This window comes from Cynocephalus volans, chromosome 8, assembly GCF_027409185.1.
Source record: "Cynocephalus volans isolate mCynVol1 chromosome 8, mCynVol1.pri, whole genome shotgun sequence".
Taxonomy (NCBI): Eukaryota; Metazoa; Chordata; class Mammalia; order Dermoptera; family Cynocephalidae; genus Cynocephalus; species Cynocephalus volans.
The window spans coordinates 49,739,234-49,766,686 of record NC_084467.1 but is presented as its reverse complement, the minus strand read 5'-3'; the positions used below and the strand labels follow the sequence as shown (position 1 = coordinate 49,766,686).

General features: G+C 36.7%; 1 protein-coding gene and 1 pseudogene across 4 annotated transcripts in view; one reads left to right on the top strand and one right to left on the bottom strand.

The window, feature by feature from the left end:
* Positions 1-278: 278 nt before the first annotated feature.
* On the bottom strand, positions 279-371 carry LOC134385282 (small nucleolar RNA U3; annotated as a pseudogene).
* A 10,364-nt stretch (positions 372-10,735) lies between these two features.
* The window catches only part of MYSM1 (Myb like, SWIRM and MPN domains 1), a 33,425-nt gene continuing 16,707 nt past the window's right edge, over positions 10,736-27,453 (top strand). For 3 of the 4 annotated variants that reach the window (XR_010024242.1, XM_063106061.1, XM_063106063.1), the window contains exons 1-8: positions 10,736-10,813; positions 15,460-15,538; positions 17,260-17,330; positions 18,766-18,843; positions 18,934-18,957; positions 20,107-20,185; positions 22,970-23,068; positions 24,795-25,564. Coding sequence is in view for 3 of the 4 variants with exons in the window: in XM_063106061.1 (XP_062962131.1) it covers positions 10,746-10,813; positions 15,460-15,538; positions 17,260-17,330; positions 18,766-18,843; positions 18,934-18,957; positions 20,107-20,185; positions 22,970-23,068; positions 24,795-25,564 (1,268 nt within the window). In the remaining variant the exon portion in view is untranslated. The remainder of the gene's footprint in view (positions 10,814-15,459; positions 15,539-17,259; positions 17,331-18,765; positions 18,844-18,933; positions 18,958-20,106; positions 20,186-22,969; positions 23,069-24,794; positions 25,565-27,453) is intronic. The other variant, XM_063106062.1, reaches the window with a different exon arrangement.

Genomic DNA, 27,453 nt, shown 5'->3' with positions numbered 1-27,453 from the left:
CCTCTTAACAGTGGTGACAAGATCTTATTCACCTCAGTGGCTACTGCACCCAAGCACAGTAACTCACACAATGTCCTCAGGGCTTATCCATGTTGAGGCCATGTGTCAGAGTTTTCTTTCTTTTTAAGACTGAATAATATTCCATTGTTTGTATATGCCACATGTTGTTTATCCATTCATCTATTAATGGACAATTTGAGTTGCTTCCACCTTTAGGCTATTGTGAATAATGTTGCTATGAAGGTTGGTGTACAAATATCTCTTTTGAGATCCTGTTTTCAATTATTTTTTCTTTTTTTTCAGTGCTCTACATGTTCAGAGAAACCTCTCTAGTAATGAACTATAGAAATGATCCCTGAAAGTATAGTCTTCCTGCTTTCAGTTTTTTAAGGTACTTAACCAGAAATGGGATTACTGGATTATATGATAATCCTATTTTTTAATTTTTTTGGAGGAACCACCATACTATTTTCCATAGCAGCTACACCATTTTACATTCCTACCAACAATGCACAAAGGTTCTAGTTTCTCCACATCCTATCCAACAGTTGTTATTTTGTTTGTTTGTTTTTTATAGTAGGCATCCTAAGGGGTGTGAGGTGTCAATTGCTTTCAAACTCTATGTTTTTTTCTCGTTTAAAGCATTCATTGATTGTGCGGTTATAAAATAAGTTTTCAATTTTAAAAAATCCTGGCTTTATTCCTTCCAATTGATTCATTCCTTCAACAAGCATAGTAGGCATAAAGTGCCTACTATGTACGAGATATTTTGCTAGATGCTGTGCATGTTCCTTGCCCTTAAGAAGCTCATAACAGGGGCCGACCCTGTGGCTCACTCGCAGGTTCAGATCCTATATAGGGATGGCCGGTGCACTCACTGGCTGAGCGTGGTGCGGGCGACACTAAGCCAAGGGTTACGAATCCCTTACCGGTCACAAAAAAAAAAAAAAGAAGCTCATAACAGTGTGAGAGACAAACATGTCAGCAATCAAGAGCACTGAAGCATTACTGTGGCATAAGAGAATGACGTAGGCCCACAGTCACAAACTTCAGGTCACATGCAACCCACATAAGTGTTTGTTTGATTCGACAGTGTTTTTTAAAAAATTGAATTGGTTTTCACAAATTAATCTTCGTTTCTGTCTCCCTTAGAAGAAAAAGAAAAATCAGAAGACTTAACAACTCTGAGCCAGAGTTTCAAAATGGCAACTGTAGCCAGAACTGAGCCAGAACGAGCCTTTTAGAGGGAGGGAGGAAGTCAGAGAATGTGGGTGGGCTGAGAATGTGGGTGGGCTGGAAGTCAGGGAAGGAATATGGATTCCAGGCAAAGGGTATATTTTAATTGTGGGCCATACTTTAACCAGCCAACCATACACAAGCCCATGTAAACTCCAAAGCTCCCATCCCTCTGTTTTGTCCATAACAATGCTCAATAAATGTCTATGACATGAATAAAAAAATGATCAAAGAATTTTACCCCTGGAAGACATTATTTTATAGGTTATTTAACCACTTTCATTTTACAAATGACAAAACAAGAGTTGACAGAAGTTGAGTGATTTGCCGGATATAACGAAAACGTGAGTCTGTAGAGGCTAACAGATTGTACTAAAGACTTGGGGAAGAGAGGGGAATTACAACACAGTACATTAGAGCAGGCATCTGTTGTTTTGCCTGCCCAGCATCCTTTCCCCCTCTCTCTGAAAACAGTACCCTTATTTTGCTTAGGGAGCCACCACACCTCCTTACTCCATGTGGTCCTGGTGGAACTGAGTCCACCTGGCATCAGGGATGGCATGTGGCCGAGGCCTGGTCAGCAACACCCATACACCTGGTGCTACTGGGAAAGATCCCTCACTGAGCGATGCCGAGAAAAAAAATTCAATGTAATTCTGGATGCTGCTATTGGTACCCAACCTAAGACAGTATGAAATCATGAAAAGATAAGTTACATTTCCTTGAGTAAATTTCTTAACTATTCTGAGCCTCGGTTACCACATCTGTAAATGTAAATAAGAATTGCTACCTCAAAGGGCTGTTGTCTAGCTTTAAATAAATAATGTATGCAAAATGCCTGGCACACAGTAGGAGCTCATTAATGCTGGCATCCTTTCTTTCCCTTTCGAATAATGTCAGATGGATGTGGCATTACTGTAATTAAAATGTAAGAAGTGCATTGGCAGACTTTCCTTACAACATATTGAGAACAGCTTTTTCAGTAGCTACTTTATTAGATTTCAGGGAATTGGGGAGGGAAAATAAAATAAAATGCAGCTTGCTTTCCTGGAACAATTCAAGCCATATCCAATGCTTGCCAAGTGTAACCCATAAGTCTATGTCTGCATTCATCTATTTTCTCACCTCTGTATAGATAAAGTGGTTTTTCTGCCCGCTCACTGGCTATTGTATTATTAAAACAGGAACTCTCTTGAATCCCTGGCAATCATTTAGCTGACGGTTTGGATCATAACGTAATAATAACATTAGGAGCATTTGTATGACACTTCCTGCTCTTAAAGCACTTTACAAATCTGAGCTAATTAGCATAAATGATAACATGTCAGCTTTTTATGGATTAATATTGCAAGTATGCTTTGCTTTTTCAATAAAAATGTGGTGGTCTTTTTCATTAGAATTGAGGGAACACAAGAAATTAATAAATTGCCTCCCTGATGGATTCAAACACAATATAGTTGAAATATGAGAAGATACTTTATTGACTGAATGTTCCTCTAACAATATCCATGAGAATTTACAGGTATGGCACCTCCTCCTAATTTTGTTTTAGAATCAACAATGGAAATACAGCGTATTGATAATGACAGAAAAGGAATTTGTAAACCCAAGGCAAGATTCCAAATTTCAAAATACACTTTTTACTCATTTCTAGACTTAAGCACCTCCAAGAAACAAGAAAATTGTCTACTTGTGATTTATTCTTAAACCAAATGTTAATATACAAGCTCAATATTACTACAAACTACACCTTTCTTTCCATTGCAATATAAAAATATAATAGAGTAAGTATAGAATCAGAAAGGCTTAGATTGGAATGGTGTATTAGTCTGTTTTGTGTTGCTATAATAGAAATACCTGAGACTGGGTAATTTATAAAGGAAGGAGGTTTATTTGACTTACGATTCTGGGACAGCTGCATCTGGCATGGGCCTCAGGCTGCTTCTACTCATGGCGGAAAAGTGGCAGGCAGCCAGCGGGTACAAGCAGATCACATGGCGAGAGGAAGCCAGAGAGAGAAGGTGCCAGGGTCTTTTTAAGCAACGAGCTCTCGCGGGAACTAATGGAGCGAGATCTCACTCATTAATTCCCCCCTTCCCCAGGGAGAGCGTTAATCCATTCATGAGGGATCCGCCCCCATGACTCAATCAGTTTCCAACACTGCCACATTGGAGATCAAATTTCCACATGAGTTTTGGAGGGGACAACACATCCAAACTCCATCAAATGCCAACTCTGGTACTCATTAGCTATACAACCATAACTCTCTGAATCTTGGTTTCCTTAACTTTAAAATTGGGGTGATAATGCTTACTCATCAGGATTCTTGGAAGGTCCAAAGGAGATCCTGCCTTACACGATATCTGGGATACAACAGGTGGTCACATTAGCCCTGACTCTCCCTCTTTGTCCATAACTCATTTTTCTCCCATTCCACTCTAAAATTACTCTGACATTCATTCAGTCTTCAGAAAAGTAGAGCACTGTAATGAATAAAAATATTCTTTCCTATTCAACTGTTATGTATTTTTAAATATATAATTATATTTTAAGGAGACTAGAAATAAGTATAAAAGTTCATTTGGATGAGAAAAATATAAATATAGGATCACCTGAAAACTTTCCTTTTAACATAATGTAAAACTCACTTGAATTTTGGCATCTTGCCCTCAGTTCTTTGCACAGTATTAGTAAAAGGTAATGTGACAATGTACGACAGTGGGAAGGCTGCCTGGAGCACACTTAGCAAGCCTACAGACTGGCTCATCCTCTCAATGTGCAGAGTGGTCAGACCCCAAAAAGTTGATTCACACTGACTGAAAGGCTAACCAGACTGTGGTGGCCACCAGCCTGTCAAATTGTTCCTTGCATTAAGAATTGCAACTGCCACGTGTCTACAAAGATCATATCAGTACGATCAGTCCATTCTCTTGTTTCATGAGAAGATTAATCACAAAATCTGAAGGTTGCTTTCTGAATGTGAAGACAAAACAAAGAAAGTTAGGCATGTTTCCAGTGTGATGGCTTCATGCCACTACTCATAGCCTTTTATGATCACTTGTTCAACAAATATTTATTGAGTGTCTGCTATGCAGCCGGCACTGCTATGGGCCATAGGAATAAAGCAATAAGCAAAACAAAATCTGTCCTCTCAGGGAGTATATCTTATAGGTATAAGCAGTCTGGCTAATGGAGTGAGAAATATTAGAATCTTCCTTCACACTAGAATGAGAAACCTGTAATATTCCAGCTTCTTTCTCCTTGGACATTGCTTGGAAAGGCACGGACAGCATTTACGACTGTGGACTTTGTTGTGAGAATTCTTTAAGCCTGAAAATCCTTCCATTTCTTTAAGTTTACCTGGAATTCTCTGCTCTCAGGTGATCTCTCCATTTAAATCTGAAGACATTCTGATGTTCTTTATCCACAAGTCTTTGAGGATAAAGACCCAAAAGCTGAAAAAGTGTGTGTGTATGTGTGTGTACAAAAACATAACAGAAAGACAGTCTGGTGTGGAAAAAATAACATTTACTTTGAAAACGGCTTTAGTTTGAATTCCTGCTCCATGAATTCTTAACGCTATGTCTTTTAGCAGTTAGCAAACACCTCTCCCCCATTGCTTTAAAAAAAATAATACAAGTAATATATTAATATATTTTTATTGTTAACGTTCAAACTTTGTTTTGTTATTTCGGTGATTACATTAGGGTTTATACTATACATTTTACACATCACAGTAATAGTGAAATAGGAGGGGCTCGGTTTCCCTGGTCTTGGGTTTTAGGACAAACCTCTGAGTTTCCAACCACTACCTGAGATCTCAGGCCCCTCCTCTGGACTGTCCCCTGGAAGAAAGTTACTGTTGCCAGTTAGACGTATTTTCAACACCAACATGGGGAAGATGAGGTCACAGGGGGCTGGCTCATGCAAATCCAGTGGCTGGGCATGCTCAATAGAGAGCACAGAATATTCTTGAATATGTCTGATGCATGTGATAGGTTCTGACCAAGGAACGTGCCCCAGGAAGAGGCCAACTGAGCATGTGTGTCCCAGAGGACAGACCTGGGGCACAGCTGCCCTTGGGAACCTGCTTCCTGCATCCCAGCTGCTCCGACTAGAGTGGCCCCAAGTGTGATTCGTGCAGCAGCCCTGCAGAGTAGAAGCCTGAAACCTTGGTGGCGTCCACGTTGTGTTAAGTCTGTAGGCCGGCAGGACGTGAGAGCAGTGGAGTCATGGCAGCCTCCACCCAGATTCCAGAGGATGTATAGAAAAGCATGGAAGCCCAGGCAGAGACCTGCCACAGGGGCAGACCCACCACAGAGGTCATCTACTAGAGCAATGCCGAGCAGAAAAGTGGGGTTGGAGCCTGCACAGGGAGCCCAAGCCAGGGAAATGTCTAGTAGAGCCAAGGCAGTAGGGCTGCCGCCAGGACCACAAAACTCTGGGGCAACTGGTAACATGCAACACAGGCCTGGAAAAGCCACAGACACCAGCGTGGCCCACTGGGCTGTACCTGGCAGAGCTGTGGGAACAAGGCTGCCTGATGCTTTGGGGGCACAGATGCCCAATTGTGCCCAGGATGCAGGACTTGAAGTCAAAGAACATTATTTTGGAGCTTTAAGACATAATGTCTGCCCTGCTGGGTTTTGGACTTGTCTGGGGCCTGTTTTTCCTTTCTTCCGGCCTATTTCTCCCATTTGGAATGGGAATGTATACCCAATGTCTGTTCCACCATTGTATCTTGGCAGTAGATAAATTTGGTTTTGGCTTTTGCAGGTTCACAGCTCGAAGGATTTTTGCTTTTGGTCTCAGAGGAGACTTTGGACTTTGGGCTTTTAAGTTGGTGCTGGAACAAGCTAAGACTTTTGGGACTGTTGGGATGGAATGATTGTATTTTGTATGTGAGAGGAACATGAGTTTTGGGAGGCCAGGGGTGGAATGATGACGTTTGGATGTGTTGTCCCCTCCAAAACTTATGTGGAATTTTGATCTCCAATGTGGCAGTGTTGGAAACTGATTGAGTCATGGGGGAGGATCCCTCATGAATGGATTAATGCTCTCCCTGGGGGAGGGGGATTAATGAGTGAGTTCTTGTTCTATTAGTTCCCATGTGAGCTTGTTGCTTAAAAAGACCCTGGCACCTCCTCTCTCTCTCTCTGGCTTCCTCTCGCCATGTGATCTGCTTGTACTCCCTGGCTGCCTGCCACTTTCTGCCATGAGTAGAAGCAGCCTGAGGCCCATGCCAGATGCAGCTGTCCCAGAATCGTAAGTCAAATAAACCTCCTTCTTTTATAAATTACCCAGTCTCAGGTAATTCTGTTATAGCAATGTGCAAGACTAAATGTTACCTCACTGGGAGCTACCCCTTTAATTGAATACTTATAGAGAAATTATAAAAGCCAAATTCCAGCAGAAGGCAGAGTTGTTGCTCACTTTCCAGAGGCAACCTGCACTTCACTGGCTGAGGTGTGTAGTATACTTTACTTTGTATCAAACTTACTTTCAGCAAGGGGCTGTTCATTCTCTTGAGCCAGCCTGCACTTTATACTGAAATTTAAGTGTGGTTTTCTTGCTTTTGAGTTAGACTTGATGTCCGTACTGAACTTATTTTTGTGTTAAACTTGGTTTGTGTCCTGCTCAGTCTCTGGAGCCTGCCACACTCTCTCTGTGGAACCTGTATTTATCTTTTATATTAAACTTGTTCTCACTGTCTGCTGTGACTCTGCCCTTGAATTCCTTCCTGTGGGGGTGTCAAGCACCTGATAAGAGGACTGGGTGGGTTGAGGCTGGCTATCGGCCACCCGGACCCTACCTCTGATATCAATGGCATATTCAAGTGATATTGTACCATTTCTTGCACAGTACAAAAATCTTGCATTTCTTCTTCCCTGGACTTTGCAATATTGTTGTTATGTAGTTTACTTATATATATGTATGTTATAAATTTCATACTACATTGTTGTTATTTTTTTTTAAACAGTCAATTCTCTTTTAAAGAGATTTAAATACTAAGAAAAAAAATCTTACATATATCTCCATGTAGTTACCATTATCTATATTCTTCATTCTTTTATGTAGATTCGGATTTTCATCTTGCATCATGTCCTGCCTTAAAGATGTCCTTTAATGTTTCTTGTAGTATAGGTAGGTTGATAACGGATTCTTTCAGATTTTGTATGTTATAAAAAAGTCCTCACTTTGCCTCCATTTTTTAAAGATATTTATAATAGATATAGAATTCTAAGTTGACTGTTTGTTTTTCCTTTCAGTACTTTAAAGATGTTGCTTTACCTTCTTTTTGCTTTCATTGTTCTCAACAAGAAATTTGTTTTCATTCTTACTTTCATCCCTTGGTAGGTACCATGCCTTTTTTCTCTGGCAAGCTTTCTTCTGTCACTGTTTTTGAGTAATTTGATTATGATGGGCCTGAGTATAGTTTACTTCATGTTTCTTCTGCTTGGGGTTCCTTGCGTTTCTTGGATTTGTGAGTTTATAGCTTTTCTTCAATTTGGAAATATGTTTCAGTAATTATTCAAATATTTTTTCTGACCCTCCCACCCCCCACTTTTTAGCGACTCCAATTGCACCTATACTAAGAAGCTTGAAGTTGCCCTACAGTTCAGTGATTCTCTGTTAATTTTTAAAATTTGTTATTTCTGTTTCATTTTGGATGGTTTATTTTATTACGTGTTTAAGTTCACTAATCCTTTCTTCTGTAACGTCTAATCTGCCATTAATCCCACCCAGTGTATTTTTCATTTGGGGCATTGTAGTTTTTATCTCTAGAAGTTCAATTTCATTCTTTTTATATTTTCCATGTCTCCACTTAACTTTTTGAACATAAAGAATACAATTATAGTAACTGTTTTTTAATGTCCTGGTGTGGTGATTCTAACATCTGTGTCAGTACTGGGTGGGTTTCAATGGATTTTTTTTTTTTTTTTCTTACTATGGGTCATATTTTCCTACTTCTTTGCATGCCTGGTAATTGGATGCCAAACATTGTGAATTTTACCTTGTTTGGTATTTTTGTGTTTCTATAAATATTTTTGGGCTTTTGGGGGGAGAGTTGCTGCAATTAAATTACCTGGAAATAGTTTGATCCTTTCAGGTCTTGTCTTTAAGATTTGTTAGGCAGTACCAGAGCAAAGCTCTACCTATAGCTAATTTTTCTCCTCTACTGAGGCAATCACCCTTCAGATTGGCTGTCTAATGCTCCATGAATCATGAGGTTTTCCATTCTGGCCAATGGCAATAGGCACTATTCCTGGCTCTCTATGAGTACCAGGCACTACACTTTTCCCTCTAATCTTTTTCCATTGGGTCTGTCTTTAAGTTGCATACAGGATTTTCTGTTTTGTATTCCCCAAGGTCTAGAACATTGCTTTCAAATTTTGATGGATCAATATCCTCCTTAGAATATGGTACAGGAGAGGGTTCATTCTGGGCTAAGTCCCCCTCCTTTGTTGTTTCACAGCAGACTGTAAGTTCTCCATCACAGAGCTTATTACAATGCCTTGAAATTGCGTGTTTGATCAACCTTGTAAGTGCAGAGACTGAGTCAGTCTTATTCAATGCCACTTCCTCAGTACTGAGCACAGTAGGAACGTAACAAGTATTTGTGAAATACTAATTCTGAATTCTTCATTTCACTTTCAAACAACTTTTTGAAAAAAAAAAAAATGAGTCTTTCAACAAGTCCCAGGGCTACAGGCCTCTAGAACAGCAATTTTAAATAGTAGATCAGGCCTCTAAAATTCACCTCATGTGAAGTTATAGCACCATCCTTATGGGTAGGGTTGGGCCTAGACCCTTATGGAGCTGGTTTCACATAAAGCCAACTTATCCAGAGCATGGTGTGCAGTGTATATGGGGAGGCTTCAAACTAGTGTTTCTGTTGAGGGAGGCCTTACAATAACTTGGGCATATCTGAATTCTGGGCAGAACTTTCCTTCCTTCCACATATATTTTAATGCCTGCTGATGCCTGGCACTGGACCAGAAAAGCTTTATTGCAGGACATGCTGTTCACATGCTATTCTGTGTTATGCTTCAAGAGGCACCATTCTCATTTGATATCATGTATATCCAGACAGTCCTACCAGAGTCCCCAATCCCTGCCTGCTATGTAAAGATCAGTAAAAGGCATATCCATTGTACATTTCTTTGGACTATCTGGCCCATGTACATCTTTCTAACAAACCCTAACCATGCTCTATATTAAATTCAACAGACATCTTAAAATGTCTACTCCTTGTCAAGCCTAGTGTTACCACTGGATAAGTCCTTTGACAATAGGAGCAACACCTCCAGGGTGGCCTGAGAATGGGCCCTCACAGTATTCAGTTTCTGATCACTGGGCTCTCCCTCTTTAAGTATCTTTCTCTCTAACTTCTGCCATCACATTCATAGTGCAGCCCATCTTGTGCCCTGAAAATAAACAATGGTGAGAGGGGAAAAAATTGAGAATAGTGTGGGAAGTGAGCTCATTTTATTAATTGATTCATACATTCATTCATCTTTTCAATATTTATTGAGCATTGACTATGCATCAGACACCATGCTGAATGTTGGTAGTAGAAAGACTAGCAGACACAGTCTTTGTTCTTAAGGAATTCACAGTCCAGTGGGGGAGGTAGGCAGGTGAATGAGTAATTACAACAATGTGAATAATACCTGCTAAGGAAGAGGAATGTATAGGAGCAATATCTAATTTTTTGAGAAGCCGTAATTTCTTTGACAGAAATGGTGATTATCCTCCACAGTTTCTAACATGATTTGTACGTGGTGAGCACTCAGTAAAGAATCAAAAAGGCCTGGATTCTGTTCATAGCTCTGTTTTTGAAGCTATGTGTCCTTGGTCAGTCATTTCATTTTTCTGAGCCTGTTTCCTTATCTGTAAAGTATAACTGATAATACCAGACCTGCCTACCTCACTTATTGTAAGGATTAATGGTCATCAGGATGACTTTTAAATTGGAAAGTTCTCTACAAAATAAATTACACAATCATGAGACATTCTTAAATATTTGTTGAATTTTAAAATACAAGTCATTCAGCACTTACATGAAATGTTGAATGAGTTCACATAAGTGCTTTAATAAAGAGAGCAAGAAAGAAAACTTAAATAACCAGCAAGTAACCGCCCTGTACGTGGTCGCCACCTTCACAGCTCACAAAGCAGGTCTGACTTGACTTTTTCCTCAGTCCAAAAGGATATTTGCTGTTATCCTCATTTTACAAATGAGGGAAGTGGGGCGCCAAAGAATTTGTACAAAAACAGAAGCTCTTCAGAGTCCAGGATTGGGCCATCTCCCAAGGTCCTACGAACAAATTCGAAAGGACCAAACCCCCAGCCCTCCGTAAGACCTTCCCCTGGAAGCCCCGCCTCCCCGGAACGGCAGGGGCTGGACGAGGCTTCGACTCCGCCCCATGACGCTTTCGGCCCTACCCCCAACCCTCCACCTCTCGCGGGAACTCTCGGGAGGGCGGACGGGATCAGGTCCTATCATGGCGACGGAAGAGGCGGATGTGGATGTGGAAGTGGACGAAGTGGCAGCGGTGGCGGGACAGCCAGGGTGAGGCTTAGAGACCGGTTATTGCTGGGGTGGGGAGGAACGCGGATGCGAGGAGAGGGGCTCTGGAGAGGCCGCGGGTCGGGCAAGGGACAGGAGAGAAAAGTATCCGTTGGGCCACGGTCTTCTGTCGGCCAGGGAGGCGCCGCGCGGGTCCCGCCCGCCGGCTTGTCGTGAGCCTAGCGGGCGGGTACCTGGGCCTCGGACGACTCTTTCACTTTTTACCCGGATGCTGTGAAGGCGCCGATTTCTCCCAGCACGGTGCACTTGCTTCAGCAATTAGATTCCTCTTCCGTTCGCTCGACCTCAGAATCTCCCCAGAATCTTTCTGACAGTAACTAGGAGACGGGCAGCTGTTGGACGGTACCCGAACTCAGGGACCGTTGTTACATCGTTCGCAAGCCGTGTGACCTGGGGCGAGTCGTTTCATCCATTCGTCCACGCAGGGATAGTTGTGAAAAGTTATCCGAGAGGCAGCTTAACTCGAAGGATAGGAACCAGATTTTAGAGTTGGATAGTTCTGGGTTTTTCTTCTGCATTTGCTGACCCTATTAATTAATAGCAGTGTGTGTGATCTTGGGCAAGACACTTGTCTGAGCCTCAGACCAGTCCTGTGTAGACTGAGAATCATGATATGTACCTCCTAAGGTTGTGAGGATCAAATGAAATAATTACGTGATGTGCTTTAGCATACAGTAAGTGTTCTCTAAATGTGTTCTTTACCATCCCGTTATCCACAGGGAGGGTATTGTGAGGACCCAGTGAGGAATCACTATTCAATACCAATTCAGAACAGGTTTGAAACAGAACCTGCTTGGACTCCTTGCTTTCCGAGTAAGAAAGGAGTCTCCTTTTAATCTGGGAGAGGCCTACACTGGCCAGGAATCAGAAGAGCTGAGTTCTAAAAGCAGCCAGTTATGTTCCTTATAATTCTGAACAGCTTCATTAGAACTCTTATTAGGTTGAACCATATGCAATTGCCAATATTAGACCAGTTTTAACCTATGTAGTGGCAGTTTCATGTAGATCAGTCTGATATGAGGGCCTCTGTGAGTTGGGCAGAAGAGTACTAACCCTGCCCAAGAGGCACTAAGATAGTGTGTTTAAAAGTGTCTTATGAACTCCAAAGCACTGTAAAAATGAAGTTATTAAACTCATATAATCATTCTCACTCAAATCTTCATGCAAAACATTCCAAAGGTATGCAGATGAGTAAGGAGCCTTTAATAACAATAATCGTTCACATTTGTGTAGTATTTAAATCTTGACCAAATGCTTTTGTGTGCTTAATTTATTTTTCACAATAAGTCAATGAGATAAGTGGGCAAGGATACTTATCTGCAGTCTAGAAAGAAATGAATTGCCATTGAAAACACTAAAGATCATCCAAGGGCATTGGCTCCATGCCTGTTTCATAGGTTTATCTTAATTTTTCTGATTGTTTATGATTTTTCTTTCTTTTCTCCCTTTCTTTCTTTTCTCTTTCTTCTATTTTTCTTTAGCCTTAGGTCTACTAGCAGCACTTGTGGTGATCTTAGTCTCATCCAAGCAGGATTACAAAGGTTATTGTTTCCTCATGGTCAGAGTCATTGCCTTACACAACTCCAGGGAGCATCATTAATATATTATATTCTTGTGAATGGCGCCCATGGTGTTGGGGCTCCAGTCATATGGAATTTAGTGTGAGTGGTGCCCCCTGAAGTGTGTAATTACAGCTGATGATAGCAAATGCAGAACCCTTGAGGATTAATATAAAACACATTGTAAGCACTTGCTAAGTGCCAAGTACCAAATTTAGAAGATGGCATTGAAACTTTCTGGTTTCTTTTCTGCTTCTCTACCATTTCTTCCCATCCTCCTTTTCTTCTGCTTGTTCTTTAAATCATGGTGTTACGAGGTGTTTTGTCATAGCACTTCTATTCACTGACCTCACAGTCCCTGGTGATTACCACTCTAAAGATTTCAATTTCTGTTAAGATAAACAATGTGAGATTTTGCTAATATTCAACCATTTTTGCCATTTTCTTATTAGTCAGCCTAATACATGCTGATGTTTCCCAAATCTGTCACCAACCCAAATCTCTTTCTTGAGCTTCAGGTTCATTTATCCAGTTCTCTGAATCTACCTGCACATGGACATCTCACAAACACCTCAGTCTCAGCTTATACATTTTTTCCACCAAACCTGCCTCACCAGTGTTCCCTAGTTCAGTAAGTGGCACCGACATTCCCCCATTTACCCAAAGCACAGTCCTAAATTTCATCCCTTTTCCTTATCTTCTTTTTCTCACTCCCCCTTTCTATCAGTTACTAAGAGCTTGTTGATTCTGTCTATATACCTTCTCAAAAGTATTCCTGCTTCCTGTTAACACTACTTGTTCCCTGGGTATGTTACTGTCACCTTTCTCTAGTATTTTTATAATCACTCTTAACTGCTGCTTTTCTCCTTGATCCTCTTCTATTCTTTCTTGTAATTAGATGATTATTACTTATATCCAAGTCTGATCATGTTATTCCCTTCAGTCCCCAGTTGGTTTTATGATAAAATCCTCATTCCTTAACTACTAGAGACCTCTGTGATCCATGTCCCACCTATCTTGTTCATTCAGTCATTCAACAAATATTGATTGAGTACTTTCCACATGCCACACCCTTGGTATATAGCAGTTATCAAAACCAAGTCCCTGCTGTCCTAGAACTTACATTCTTGTTGGATGAGACAGGCAGTAAACCATATATATGTATGTATATATAATATGTGTGTATTTGTGTGTGTGTGTGTGTGTGTGTGAAATGGAGACCAGTGGAGAAAGATAAAGGAGGAAAGGTGAATGGCTTGTCAGCTTTATTTCTTACAGTTACGCAGGAAAAAAAGGGCAGGCTCAGATTTCTGGCTTGGACAACTAGAGAGATGGAGGTACCACTGACTAAGATAGGGAACAATTGGAAGAGTAGCAGATTTGGGGGGAAAGGTGATTTTGGCTTAAACATGTTAATTTGTGGTACTTATGGAGATTCAGGTAGGTATCCAGATGCATACACCAGAGTATGGATGTTGCTCATCCTTCTTCTTGAGGGATATTATGTGAAAGGATTTCTTCATTGAACTTGAAGTGATAATACTCCTACCTCCTGCACTCTTGGAGACCTAGTTGTTTGAGCAAAAGTTTCCTTCTGCTCATACAAGTCTCAGAATCTTTATTTAGCCTTCCTTGTAGACTCTTCCAGATCAGAGTTGACACTAAAGTTTAAAACTACTTGCCATCAACAGTTGAGAGAAATTATTGTTTTAGTTCATTGTAGAGAATAGCACATTAGCCCTACAATTTATTATAACTACCATAGGGCTAATTAAAGGATTCAAATGTATAAACAACAGTTAGGTTTTTGCGGTCTTAGAAGAACAAAATTCTTACCACTAGACTAAGTCTGGAAAAAGTCAAAAACTTAATTGGGAAACCTTTTAACTTCAAGACATGCAAAAGTAAAATATATTTAATTATATCATAGATTGGGCCCCCCGAAACTTACCTATTCAGACTTTTTGCATATGAGGTGAATAGTGTGACTTATTAGAGTCTTATTAGACTCAGGTAGACTCTATTAGAGTTCTTATTAGTCCAGTGAAAGGACTGAGAGTATTAATAAAGTTTTATCTCCCCATGGACATAGAAAAGCCCCCAAATAACCCAAATTAATTTTTTAAAATTATGTGAGTTATTAAAATGTCACCGTTTTCATTTTTTTTTTACTGAAACATAATTGATTATACCTATTTGTGGAGTATAGAGTTGACTGTCATTATTTGTGTACAATATATGATGATCAAATCAGGATAGTTGGCATATTCATCATTACAAAACATATTCATTCTTTGGGTCCATTAACCAATTCCTCCCTGTAATGACCACAGTTCTGTTCTCTCCTTCTGAAAGTTCAGCGTATTATTTCCTTCCTCCCTCCCTTCGTTGTTTCCTCTTTCTTCTCATTTATGAGTGAGGACATGGGGTATTTCTCCTGTGCCTGGTTATTTCACTTAACATAATTTTCTCCAAGGTCATACGTGCTGCTGCAAATAGCAGAATTCCATTCTTTTTTATTCTGAGTAGTCCGTTATGTATATATTCCACATTTTTTTATCAAAATGTCATTTTTTTTTTTTTTAATCTCTTTACTGTACTGTCCTTTTTGAGGATTTTCTGTTTTGGTTCTTCACTAGTTTTTTTTCATTTTGAGGATGATAGTGGTTTTTATGATTTAGATATAACTGAAAGATTTAATTACAGAGTTGAATTTCTGGATTCATATGGATACTCATCAGTAGAAACTGAAGTTGTTGATTCATGGCTACAGAGCATGTTGTGGTTGCTGCTTTGGGGTATTTTTTTCATCGTGAAGTTGCTTATTCTTGGGAAACAAAAGAAGTGAACAGACTTGATGCTCAGCAGTTGAAATAGGGTAGCTTAACGTCAGTATGTATTTCACAAGCCAAAGAGGAAGAGCAGGCATTTCTGCAATGTTAAATCTGTCTGTAAAGGGGAGAGAGGAACTAAATATTCACTTAACATCTACAACCAGTCACTGTGCTATGTGAGTTACATCTTTTAAGTGGTATATCACTTTTATAACCATTTTCTTAATTATTACAGAAGTGATGAAAATACAGCATCAGTTTTACACCAAGATCCCTATCTTGATTCATCATGGAGAACTGAGAATGGCCTTATTGTAAGTATTTTATGGAAATATCAGATGCTTTAAGCTGTTACTCATTGCCCAGAGTACCTCTTTTTTTTTTTTTACTTATGCTATTCCTAAACAGTCACAGAGGTAGTATGTTGAAAATTTTTTCTTACTTTAAAAATAGAAGAAACCTCTTCTTTCTTTTGACTTTGAAAAATGGCATATTGAGAAACAACTTTGGAGCCAGGTAGATTTAGGTACAAATCCTTGTTCCACTACTTCTCAGATTTATGAACCTCAGTTTCTTTGTTTAAAAAATGGGGATTATCACAGAGCTCATTTTTTCATTTAGCAGTTATTTACTGAGTACTTAACTGTGTGCCAGACACTAAGCCAGGTTTGGGGGATACAACCATAATGAAGACAGACATGGTCCAGCTATCAAGGAGCTTATATTCTGAAAGTGAATCAGATTTATCATCTGATAAATCATCTTCATCCATCATTTATGAAGGAAATAAGCAAGATGCTGACTGAGAATACCAGGGTGCAGAGCCTACTTTAGATAAAGTTGTCAGTGAGAGAAACTTAGGTGGTAAGATTTAGGTCAAAAAGTAATGAATAGAAAGGATAGGTACATGAAGAGTTGAGAAGAAAATTCTAGACAGAAGGAACAACAAGCACAAAAGCTCTGGTTGAAGGCCAATGTCTAGAATATAGTGGAAAAGGGAGCAGTGATAACATGTGACAATGTTGGAGAGAGAGACTAGAATCCTATCATCCAGGGCTTGTGGGTTAGATTATGCTCAAGAGTTTTAATTTTATTGTAAGAAAACTGGGACATTGTTGATGTATTTCATATAGATTTTATACAGTTTATACAGATGAGTAAGTTCATTTTTGTAAAAATTCATTTTGGGTGCTGTGATGAAGGTTAGATTGGAGGGAAGCAAGCATGGAATCAAAGGGACCAGTTAGGAAACATTTGCAGTAATGTAAGCATGATTTTTTTGGTGGTGGCTTGGCAACAGGTGGTAGCAGAAGAGATTGAAGTGGACACATTTGAATTATATTTTGGAGGTAGAAGTGGTTGGTAGATTGGATATGGGGCTTGAGGGGGAAAAAAATCCACAATGATTCTTGGGTTTCTAGATGGAATAACTTAGTGACTAGAAATGCCTTTTACAAAGTTGCGAAGACAGAGAAAGAAGGAGGTGGAGACGTGTGATGATGAGTTCTGTTTTCAGTATGTTGAGTTTGAGAAACCAATTAGATACCCAAGTGGAAATCTAGAGTGGGGAGAATTGGATATAATAATCTAGAGCTTGGAGAAGAGATATGAGCTGAACATTTTTAACTTTTGAGAGTTGTTAACAGTTGCTAACAGAGAGACTGGCTAAGGAAAAAAGAGTTGGGAGTTTTGAAAATAGGTCTAGTAAAATTCTTGATTCCTGATAAATAGTTCCTTGTACATGATAGCCATTATTACCTCATCATGGGTAGGGGCATGAGCCCTCGTATCCAGCAGACTTGGATGTGAGATCTGTGCTATTCTGGTAAAAATGCTAGCAGTGCTATGGAGCATCTGAAGTATTAATGCCTATCTCATAGTGTTATCATGGGAATCAAAGATATGTCTGTGTGCTGAGTAAATGGTAGCTATTATTAGCTGTAATCATCATATTATGTATTTTACTTAAAATGTAGAAGATAATTTCAAAAAGCAGTAAATAAAAAGAAAAATATATTCTTCTCTTTTTTAATAGCCTTGGACTCTAGATAGCACCATCAGTGAAGAAAACAGAGCTGTCATTGAGAAAATGTTGTTGGAAGAAGAGTATCCTTTAATGATTATGAAGAAAGTAAAGGTTTCAGGGTTAAAAATCTAAAAATGCAAAAATTATGAGGTTACTGTTAATTATTAGATGGATTTTATTAAGCCCCAGACTACTATTATATAATATCATGTTACCTGTCTGTGCCCAAAAAAGCAGCATTTTATTTTTCAGGTTCTGTTTTACTGCTGAGTCTGAGATCTGCCTCAATATTTTTGAATGTCTGTTGTCAGCCAACTCTTTAGGATATCTGAATATTGAGTAGAAATTATAAAATATTTAAGTCAGTTAGAACCTTAAGTCCAAGCTTCCATTTTCAAAGTTATATAAACTGAAAAGCAGAAATGTGAATTTGTCTAAGGACATTGAGTTAGAATGTGTAAAAGTTCTTCTCATGTCTTACTTACATTTTACAGGTGTTGTATGGGAGGAATCTATGTAAAAAGCACAAAACAAATACTATAGGATGGGAAATTTTTTTCCAAGAAATTGTGGGTCCTTATTCATGGTTCAGCCACTGTCTTCTTGTCCTTCTTTCTTTCATCTATGTGTGATGTAGGGATATTTTACATTCTTTGTTTTTGTGCTCTTTCAAATCCAGTGTGTATTTTGTACTTACAGTACGTCAGTTTATGCTAGCCATGTTTAAAGTGCTCAAAAGTCACACATATGGCTAGTGGCCACCTTATTGAATAGTGCAATTCTAGATTAATGAACTCTTAAGTAGTCTCTGGTTCACTTCCAGATATGGAAACAAAAAATAATGAGAGTATAAGTCATATGTAAGCATTTAGAGAACGGGGATAATGTTTGTAATATCTTTGTCCTCAACACCTAAGTACCTAGCATAGCCCCTGATATATGCAGTATATAATTAATAAATATTTGTTAAATGAAGAGTATCTTAGGCTAATCTATAATAGTATTACAGTATCAAGAACTTTGAGAGGGAAGCTCCCTGGCAGATTTGACCTAAGCGTTTGTTATTTTTATTAGGGTGGAGAAGAACTCTGAATTATTCTCTTTTACCTTTAGAAATATGGAAACAAATACTCCCAAATTACCTTGGACAACCAATCAAATTCATCTATTATATTCCTTGTATGTTTTTTTAAAAAAAGTTTTACATATTGGGGATAATTCTTCTCTTAGCCACTTCTCAAAGCAAAGATAAGAGAAACTAGCGTTTATGTAGCACACATTTTGTGTGGGCACTGTGTTGTGTGATTTTACATGCAGTTAATCCATATAACAACCGTGTGAGATATAAACATTTTTATCGTAATTTTTATAGACCTGAGAAGGGCTTTGAGAGAAATTGGTCTAGCTTGAATTCAAGTGTGACTTTCACAAGTCTATGAGTGCCTGCTTATATAAGTCACATAAAAATTATATGACTTAAACATTGTTTAAAACATTTTCTTAATAATTGCACAGGTATTATTTATCTAAAAAACCACTTCCAGAAAAATTCTGGCTTAATCAAAAGGAAGATGATAAAAAATACATGAAGAGGTAAAATCAATTTATAGTGCTTTTAAAAGTCTGAATTGCATTTTTAGAAACTTCACAAGCTTCCTTATTTTCTTTTTTCATGTGGTGCAGTCTGCAGAAAACAGCAAAAATCATGTATGTACTTATGTTTTATATTTCTTAAAACCTTTTTGATTAGTTAAAATCTATGAGAATTAAAAATTATAAATTAAAAAACATTAGAGTTGGCCTGTGGAAAAGCCCTTTTGACCTTGGGTTATATAAAAGCATAAAGTAAATATAAAAACAAAATTTTTTGTATAAATGTTGGAATGCCACAGGTACAATTTTGTGATGTTCTTTATTTGTCAGAATTTTTTTATGACCCAATACAGGCAATTCCATCAAATTATGGAGAAAATGGTTTTCCTAGTCATTAGGGGGGAAATTTTAAGAAGCTGCTGTCTAATATATTAGGAATTGACTTGATATCTGTTACTCTGCCAGTTAATTTTTTATTATTTTCAACAAAAATTTAATTTGGATTTGTGGCTTTCAAATATTATCTATAGAAATTACTACTTTATAAATATTCTTTTACTGTAATTGAAAAAAAATCTGACATTAGCATTTATATATAAACTTGCAAGTTTATGGAACTTTAAATTGTGGATTTACATATTTGCAATTGCCCAGGAGCTTGAGCACTGAGCAATGTTTGGTTTTTTAAATTATGCTGAATAAACAACAACAACAAAATGATATTAACAGAACGATTAATGGCTTGCTGAAATAGTGAGCTTCATCACTATTTTGTTTTTAATTTCTTAAGATACTGAATTTTAAAAACAATAAATGTAATGCCATAGTTTTTTTACTTTTTTTTCTTGGTCAGTATTACATGGATTTACATGGAAGAATCAAAGAGATAATATTTTTGGAACAAGTTTAAACTCATATGCCTTTCAGGATTTGGGAATGTATTAATGCTTGCTGCTTTGTATCCATTCTAAGGACTCCTATTTGTTTGTTATCACATTGACTTCCTTTGATGTCTTTTAGTGTTATCCTCACTCAGACCCAAGGATTATGTCTTTGGGGGCTCCTATCTTCCTGAGCTAGAGATACATGACAGGGTAAATCTCTCCCCCCAGGTAGAGGCTGCAGCCTTCTTTTTTTGTTTTCTGTTTTGAATTCTTAGACTCAAAGTATTGAATTTAGCCCATGGCTGTCTATAACCTTTAGCTGTATAAGTATGGAATGTTCCATTTCAGAAATTTTTTTCAATTTCTTTTTTCCCCTCAGGGTACACTCTCCTACAAAACCAGCCAGTTACTCAGTAAAGTGGACGATAGAAGAAAAAGAGCTGTTTGAACAAGGGCTGGTAAATAGAGCAATTTTTAATTCATAGTAAAATGATTCTAGAAGCAAATATTAATAGAGTTATAAGATTAAATTAATTCATAGAGTGTTTAATTATAATTATAACACCTTTAGTCTTTCTATAGTTAGGGTAATGGTGTTTGTAGTGTAGTACAAGAGGATTCCTTTTAACTTATAGCTAAGGTACTAAAGTACTGAAATAGATTTGGATCATTATTTCAGATAGCTTTTACACCATTTTTTTTTTTTTGGTATTAATAAAATACAAGAAATTAAGCTGTATCTGTATGCATGACACCAACTACCTGGATTAAAAGGCAAAAATTAAGTTGTTTGATATATTCTTTCAGTACAAAACTTGTATGTTTGAAACTGTCTGGGTGATCAGCGGAGTTCTTTTTTATTCAGATATTTGGCATTGTGTACATAGTCTAAATATTTCAATGAATGTAATGGACGACCAGAAACATTTCTTTTGTATGAATGTTTCACTGAGATCCATTTAAGTGTCCACACATTAACGTAATGGAAAAAATATGTACTCAGGTTTCTAATTCTGAAAATACTCCTTAATATGAAGAAAGCTTTAACAAAGTACTTAGGAATTAAAAATTTTTTTTTACTATCAAGAATAGGTTATATCTCTTACTTTAAGGGACTGTTACACAGTATTGTACTAATAAATTTTGAAATAGTGTGTTTATATATTACATGTATAGAATATTTATATAATGTTTATGTAAGATTCATTAATGCTAATTGAAATAATGTTAATGTTTCTACAGATGATGGGGAAAAATGCGTTTGTATTTTTCTAGGTAGTCAACACCACGACATCTATATAATCTATGATATTCTTACATAAATACATAAACTGTCTTGAAGTTTTTTATCTATTCGAGGTTTTTTCCTGTGCTGGTAGTGTTTTTTATATTGGTATTTGTCTGTTGCATGATTATCATTTATATAATCTAACTTTAATTAACCAGTCATTTAATTAAGATTACTGACACCTTTGTGTTTAATCCCTTATGAAAGACCAGATATGTATATGCACACATATGCAAATATGTTGTGAACTTAAGTTTAATTTTTAGATTGTTATTGTTGACATTCGTGGTAGTTATGGGGACTACATTTACATAGTTCAGAAATCAAAACATACCTAAAGTTATAGGTTGATTAGTCTTCCTCATTCCTGTCTCAACCTTTAGTTCTCTTTTCCTGAGGAAATCAGTATGATCTTTTTGTATATCCTTCCAGAGATACTTTGTCTGAATAAGTGCAAATGTGTATTTATTTATTTATATAGAGATACATAGAAATCTATCTATATACATTAAAAGATATTTTAAACTTAGAATGTTTTCCTACACAAAAAGTCATGGAACTATGGGTTGTATTCCCAGCCTTTTTAACCTATTGATATAGTTTGCTTGCACACTGAATTCTCTCACTCTTGGGAGAAGGTACTAAATGATGAAGGAAGATTTTTCCTTCTCTTTTTTGAATGTAGGACTGTCCCTTTGCTCTGTTTTGAAATTGGTAAATTGTCCTCTTTGCTTTTCTTGTTAATGTCCCCTCCCCAATTTTCTTAGTGTCCAGGCTCCTACTGTCCCAATTGATCACACTTTATCCAGATCTCTCCTGTCTCCAAAAGTATTCCATGCTACCAAGTTATCTATTTGCATTCACTGCACAATAAAGATAACTAATTCTTCAGTAAGTTATTTCAGCTAGGTGTTAGTTAAGAGCAATCTTAAATAATTAATTTATGCTTACTAATAATTTTCCCAGAGGTACTTTGAATTTTAAGAAATTGCTCATATGGCAGGTTTTCTAATGAATATCAGAAATAAGTGTATAAATTAAGGTTTTCTATCATTTACATTAGAACTTTGAAGATGATTTGCTACCATAAGGCATGACTGTCTGGCCTGCAAATCTCAGCCTGGGGTCAGCTTCCCTGAGTTGTGGCTAGTCTTTTGTTTTTCGTAGTTTTAAGAACTCTCAAAAATTAGAATTGTTCAGATACCTGGGGAAGTAGAGTAATCCTGTGTTAGAGATATTGTAAAGAAGATTTATGTATCAAATGATAGTTAGACTAATACCTAAAAATCCCTTTAGCTCTAAAATTGTACGTTTTTTTCTGTACTTCAGAACACTTGAGAGCTCTCTCAAGTTCTGTTTTTTCCCACCACAGCTTCAGTGTTAGGAGGTGCACAGCCTTTGACACTAGAGTTGTGTAGGGAGGTATTGATTGCAGGTCTGCTTTATTTGTGATTCAATCTCCTCAGTCCATTTACTGTGATGTCTGTATAGAGTATCTACTATAGACAATAGTGAATATTGCAAAATATGGAATCTAGGTAAAAAAATATTACTTTGTAACTAGCGCAGAACATGTTCAGTTGACCCTGTAAATAGAAAATGTAACCTGCTTCCCTTTCAGGTACTTATTTTTTTTAAAAAAGTTATCTTAGATTTGAAAGATCATAATGTGCAATATGAATTCAAAAAGAAAGGTAGTAGAAGTGATGGGTTTTCATTTAGATTGCTATAAAAAGTATTAATAATTTATTTTGGTTAGTTTTCAGAAGTTCAGTTCACAAACGAAGAATGTGAGCTCTTAAGAGCATAGTCTATATAGAAGGCTTCATTATGTGCTTTTGAAAATAAATAAACATGGGTTCTTTGAGTTGTATTTTTTTTTAATGTGGCAGTTGCTTGGAATATTAATAAGTAAGTTAATCAAAAACAATATTTTTCCATTTTGATAACAAAGGCTAAATTTGGCCGAAGGTGGACCAAAATTGCAAAACTAATTGGAAGTCGCACTGTTTTACAAGTGAAGAGTCATGCTAGACAGTACTTTAAAAATAAGGTAAGCAGAATATAAATGTCCTAGTTAATGATGATAATATTTCAAATAAACAAAATTACTAAGCAATATTTCTTTAATTTAGGCATTAAAGTCTATCGTTAAAAGTTTTTATAGTGTAAGTATTTTATAGTACCCATGAAGTACTATACAGATGTTTATCTTTAAAACCGAGATCATATCTTCAGTGTTTTCAGAGTTGTTAAATAGGTATTGTGTTATTTCACTTAATTTCATACAGTTAAATAGAAGAACAAAGTATTAATTGCTCAAAAACACCCTCCAAAGCAAATACTATTCCAAAGAGAAAACCTTAGAGGTCTAGTTATGTTGTGCTTCCTCACAAGTAATTTGTGCCATATTCAACTGTGTAGTTATGATATTTAGAATTTTTTAATATGTTCTGTTTGAGCTCTAGGAACATAATTATATGAAATTTGGAAGTATCATAAGTGAAATTTGGTGTTTTCTTTTGATATTAATAATGAGCTCTACCCTGTGTACAAGATCTATCTAACTTAGTGTTATCTGAGCATAGGTGGTTGAGTAATGGAATGGATTCATCATACATCAATCATCTGCTCCCTGTTTTAACCAAACAAAAGCATTTTCAAGGTAGCACATCAAGGTTGAGCTGTGAGGGAACAGCATAAAGCTTAACCTAATTAATCTTACCCCCATGCTTCTCAAACTAAGCATGTGGTAATCTTCTAGGGTCAGTTTTACTCAAAAATTTGGTGTAGAAGGATACATTTTAACATTTAACAGACATTAGTATATTATGAAGTCTAATATAAAATTTTATTTCAATTTTTAAGATTAAAAACAGGAGATTTCAAATAAATAGCTAAATTACTAAAGGCTATTTCAAGCTGTATGTCCAAATCTCCTTTTTCCTCCTGATGCCTTTTTGTTCTCTACATAGTAAGTCTGTTAACCCCAACTACAGACTACTGGGATGCTACTGTGATACAGGATCTATAAGTAATCTCTTTCTGAGAGTTGTCATATTCCTTGGATATATCAGTCATTTATAAGATTTTTCAAAACTTTGTATATAAAGATTTTATTTCAACTCATATTTATTCATTGACTTTAATTATCTTTTTCTTGTTACCATTACCAGACATTTATGTCTATATATATTAGCTGATACGGAAGATAATTTATTGGCTTTAAATATAAGTTCTCTAATACTGGAGCTGCTTTAAATGAACCTGCAAAAAACAGTTTCTGTTGTCCCTATATTTAAATTAAAGATGGTTTTCATTTACTAAGTGAAGATATGGGAGATAGATTCCTTAAGTAAAGGATTATTTTAGCATTATGAGACGATCAGCTGAGGTGTCAGACATTCTGAGAAATAAGCCTTTATAATATAAATATTTTATGGAACACCTTAGTATGATAGTTATTGGTTGATTATAGATCTGAGTCAGACCCCTATTTTAAACCTAATATTGAAAAATAAGTAGTAGTTCTATGTAGGTCATCATTATTTGATTAATAAAAATCACCAGATCATAAATGAGTCATATAGTTATGGAAATTTAAATTGATGATCTTTTACATTTAAAATGCAGTTGTTAACCCTTTAAAGAAAAGAACAATAAAGGTATAATATACCATTAACATGTACTCAATTTAATAATACTGTATGCTATATTTTTTGTGACAGTGATTCAATGTTAGAACCATAATATCCAGTTTTATTCCAATTTTTAATAAGGTAAAATGGGGTCCAGAGACAGAAACACCAAATCAGAAGAACAGCAGTGAGCTTCAGGTTAAAAATGAAGATAAAGGGACAAAGTCATGGACACCATCATGTTTAAGGGGACTTGCTGATCCCAACTTGAATGCTGTAAAAATTGAAAAGTTATCCGATGATGAAGAAATAGATATCACAGATGGGTCAGATGAGTTGACTTCTCAAACACCCCAAAAGAATTCTAGCAATGATCTCTTATTAGACATTTCTACTAGTAAAACGCATGAACCTAATCAAGGAAAATTCATTGCTTCTGACAACCAGGAAGATCTCTTTTTTAAATCTTCCAGGGCATATCTTCAGAATATAAAACAAGATGCAATGGAAACACTTTCAAGCTCAGAAATTACATCACAGACTGACAAACAGAGCAACAGTGGCAGAAAATCAGTGGAGTTAAATAATCAAAAATGTAATGAACTGATTAAAACCTGTAACAAGCATGATGGAAATGGAATAACAGGTGATGTAAGGCAGATGCCTTTTCCAGAGCCTTGTGAAATTCAGAAAGATCTGAGTGATCATGAAGTGCTTTTTCATACTTCTTGCCAAATGGTGGAGGAAAGCCATGAGGAAGAAGAGCTTAAGCCACCAGAACAAGAAGTAGAAGTAAATCGAAATATCATTCAAGAAGAAGAAAAACAAGCAATTCCTGAGTTTTTTGAGGGGCGCCAAGCTAAAACACCAGAACGCTATTTGAAAATTAGAAATTACATTTTGGATCAGTGGTAAGAAAGAATTACATTTTAAATGCTGTTTTAGCAACCTGATACTCTGAAGTATTTTAATTAGGCCTATGAAGAATTTAGAATTTTTCTAGTGAATCCAGGGAGCTTTCATATATATTATTTCAGTAGGCAAGATTTAAAATTTCTTGCAGTAAAACTTCTTTGAAAGCTTTGTTTTATGTTGAGACCTGTACCTATCATTAACCCATCTGCTTGTTCATTAGAGTGTTTGGGCCTGGAAAAAAAGTGATGGCTGATGGCTTTAAGAAACAATTTCTTGGGGCAGTGTTAGGAAGATATAGGTAAGAGGACACTATTGCACTAGAGAAAGGGGAGAATTTCTTTCCAGGCTTACATACTTTGAATACAAAGAAAAATTTGAAAACAGAGGGATAGTGTCATTAAATGTGTCTAGAACAGAAACTGTTCCGCTAAGTAGCTATTTTAAATGCTTCCAACTTTGAACTTGTGGCATAGTGTGCTAATAATTCCCTCATTCAGTTTCATCAGAATACAGGAATTTTCTGATGTATGAAGTTTACCCTCTAAATTGTCTGTACCTTTTATTTGAATTATTTAATGGGGGGTAGGGAGTAAACCAAAAAATTTCCCACCTTATTATTAGCCTAAATACTCTGAAAGTAATTTGAATTCTTCGTAATAGCTTAACTAAGCCTTCATTAAACATTCATAATTGCTATTACTGTTTCAGGAGCTATTGAATTGTGTAAGGCCATCTTTACAGAGATCTTCCCAGGTTCTTGGGTAGGGATTCTGCTTTGTCCCTTGTGTCTCTCTTCTGTTATATCAAAGGTCTTCCTATCCTATTGCAGTACCTTTCCACTCTAACCTGGGAAGGTTACCAAAGGAAAACAAATGACTTGCTGAATCATTAACCTTCATTTTACCCACAATTTGAAGTCACTTGGCTTTTAAAGATAGCTGTATTCTAAAAAAGAAGGATTTTTGTTCTTGTCCTTGACTCATAGTTATCTTGCAGATGGTTGAGGTACTGAAAGTACAGCTTCTGCGTAAGGGTGGCATCATAGTAAGGAATACTTACGAGGAACAACTGACGTTTACGTAGTGCTTAACTATTTACGGACAGCTTTCGTGTATCACATTTGATATATAACAACAAAATTGTGAAATAGACAGATGCTGTTATCTCTTAATAGACAACAATTCTAAGATCAGGAGAGATTTAGGGACCTGCCTTTGATCATACAACCAGCCACTGACACATGAAGGACTTCAGTCCAAGTCTTGACTCTATAAATCACTCTTTTTGTTACTCCACATTGCCTAATTCTCACTATTAAAAAAGACTAATTAAATTAGATCTCTGTTGTTATCTGCTTTGTATTTGGAAATAAAAGTATAACTACCAAAATTTAACTAACTCAAAAATGTCTAGATGAATTATCTGGTGTACTTAATGTTACTTTAATCAAATTCCATGTGTTACTTTGAATTATGGATCCTAAATGAGGCAGGATAATTTATACAGTTACTATAAGTAATATGGCAGGAGTTTCCTAAGTCATTTGCCTTAATTCTTGAGACAATTAGGTATTGGCTGTTTAAATATGGTGATTTGGCAGAATAGTGTGAAAGCAAAAAGAGATGTTTGAACAGGAACTCAAATCTATTCTGTTTGGAAATAGAAGAGAAAATGGTTAGGGACTGAAAGTAGCGTTAAAAAAAAAATAGAGGTTTTAAAAATAAAAGAGGCCCACCAGATTTGTTTGTAGATAAAAAATAAAAAAAAAACAGATACAGTTGACTACCTGTTTGGGGGAATATTTTTATTAAAATAGTGACCAATACCATTATTGAATGCCTATCAAATGTCGTGCATTGTTTTAAAATAATTTCCAGTCCTCTTG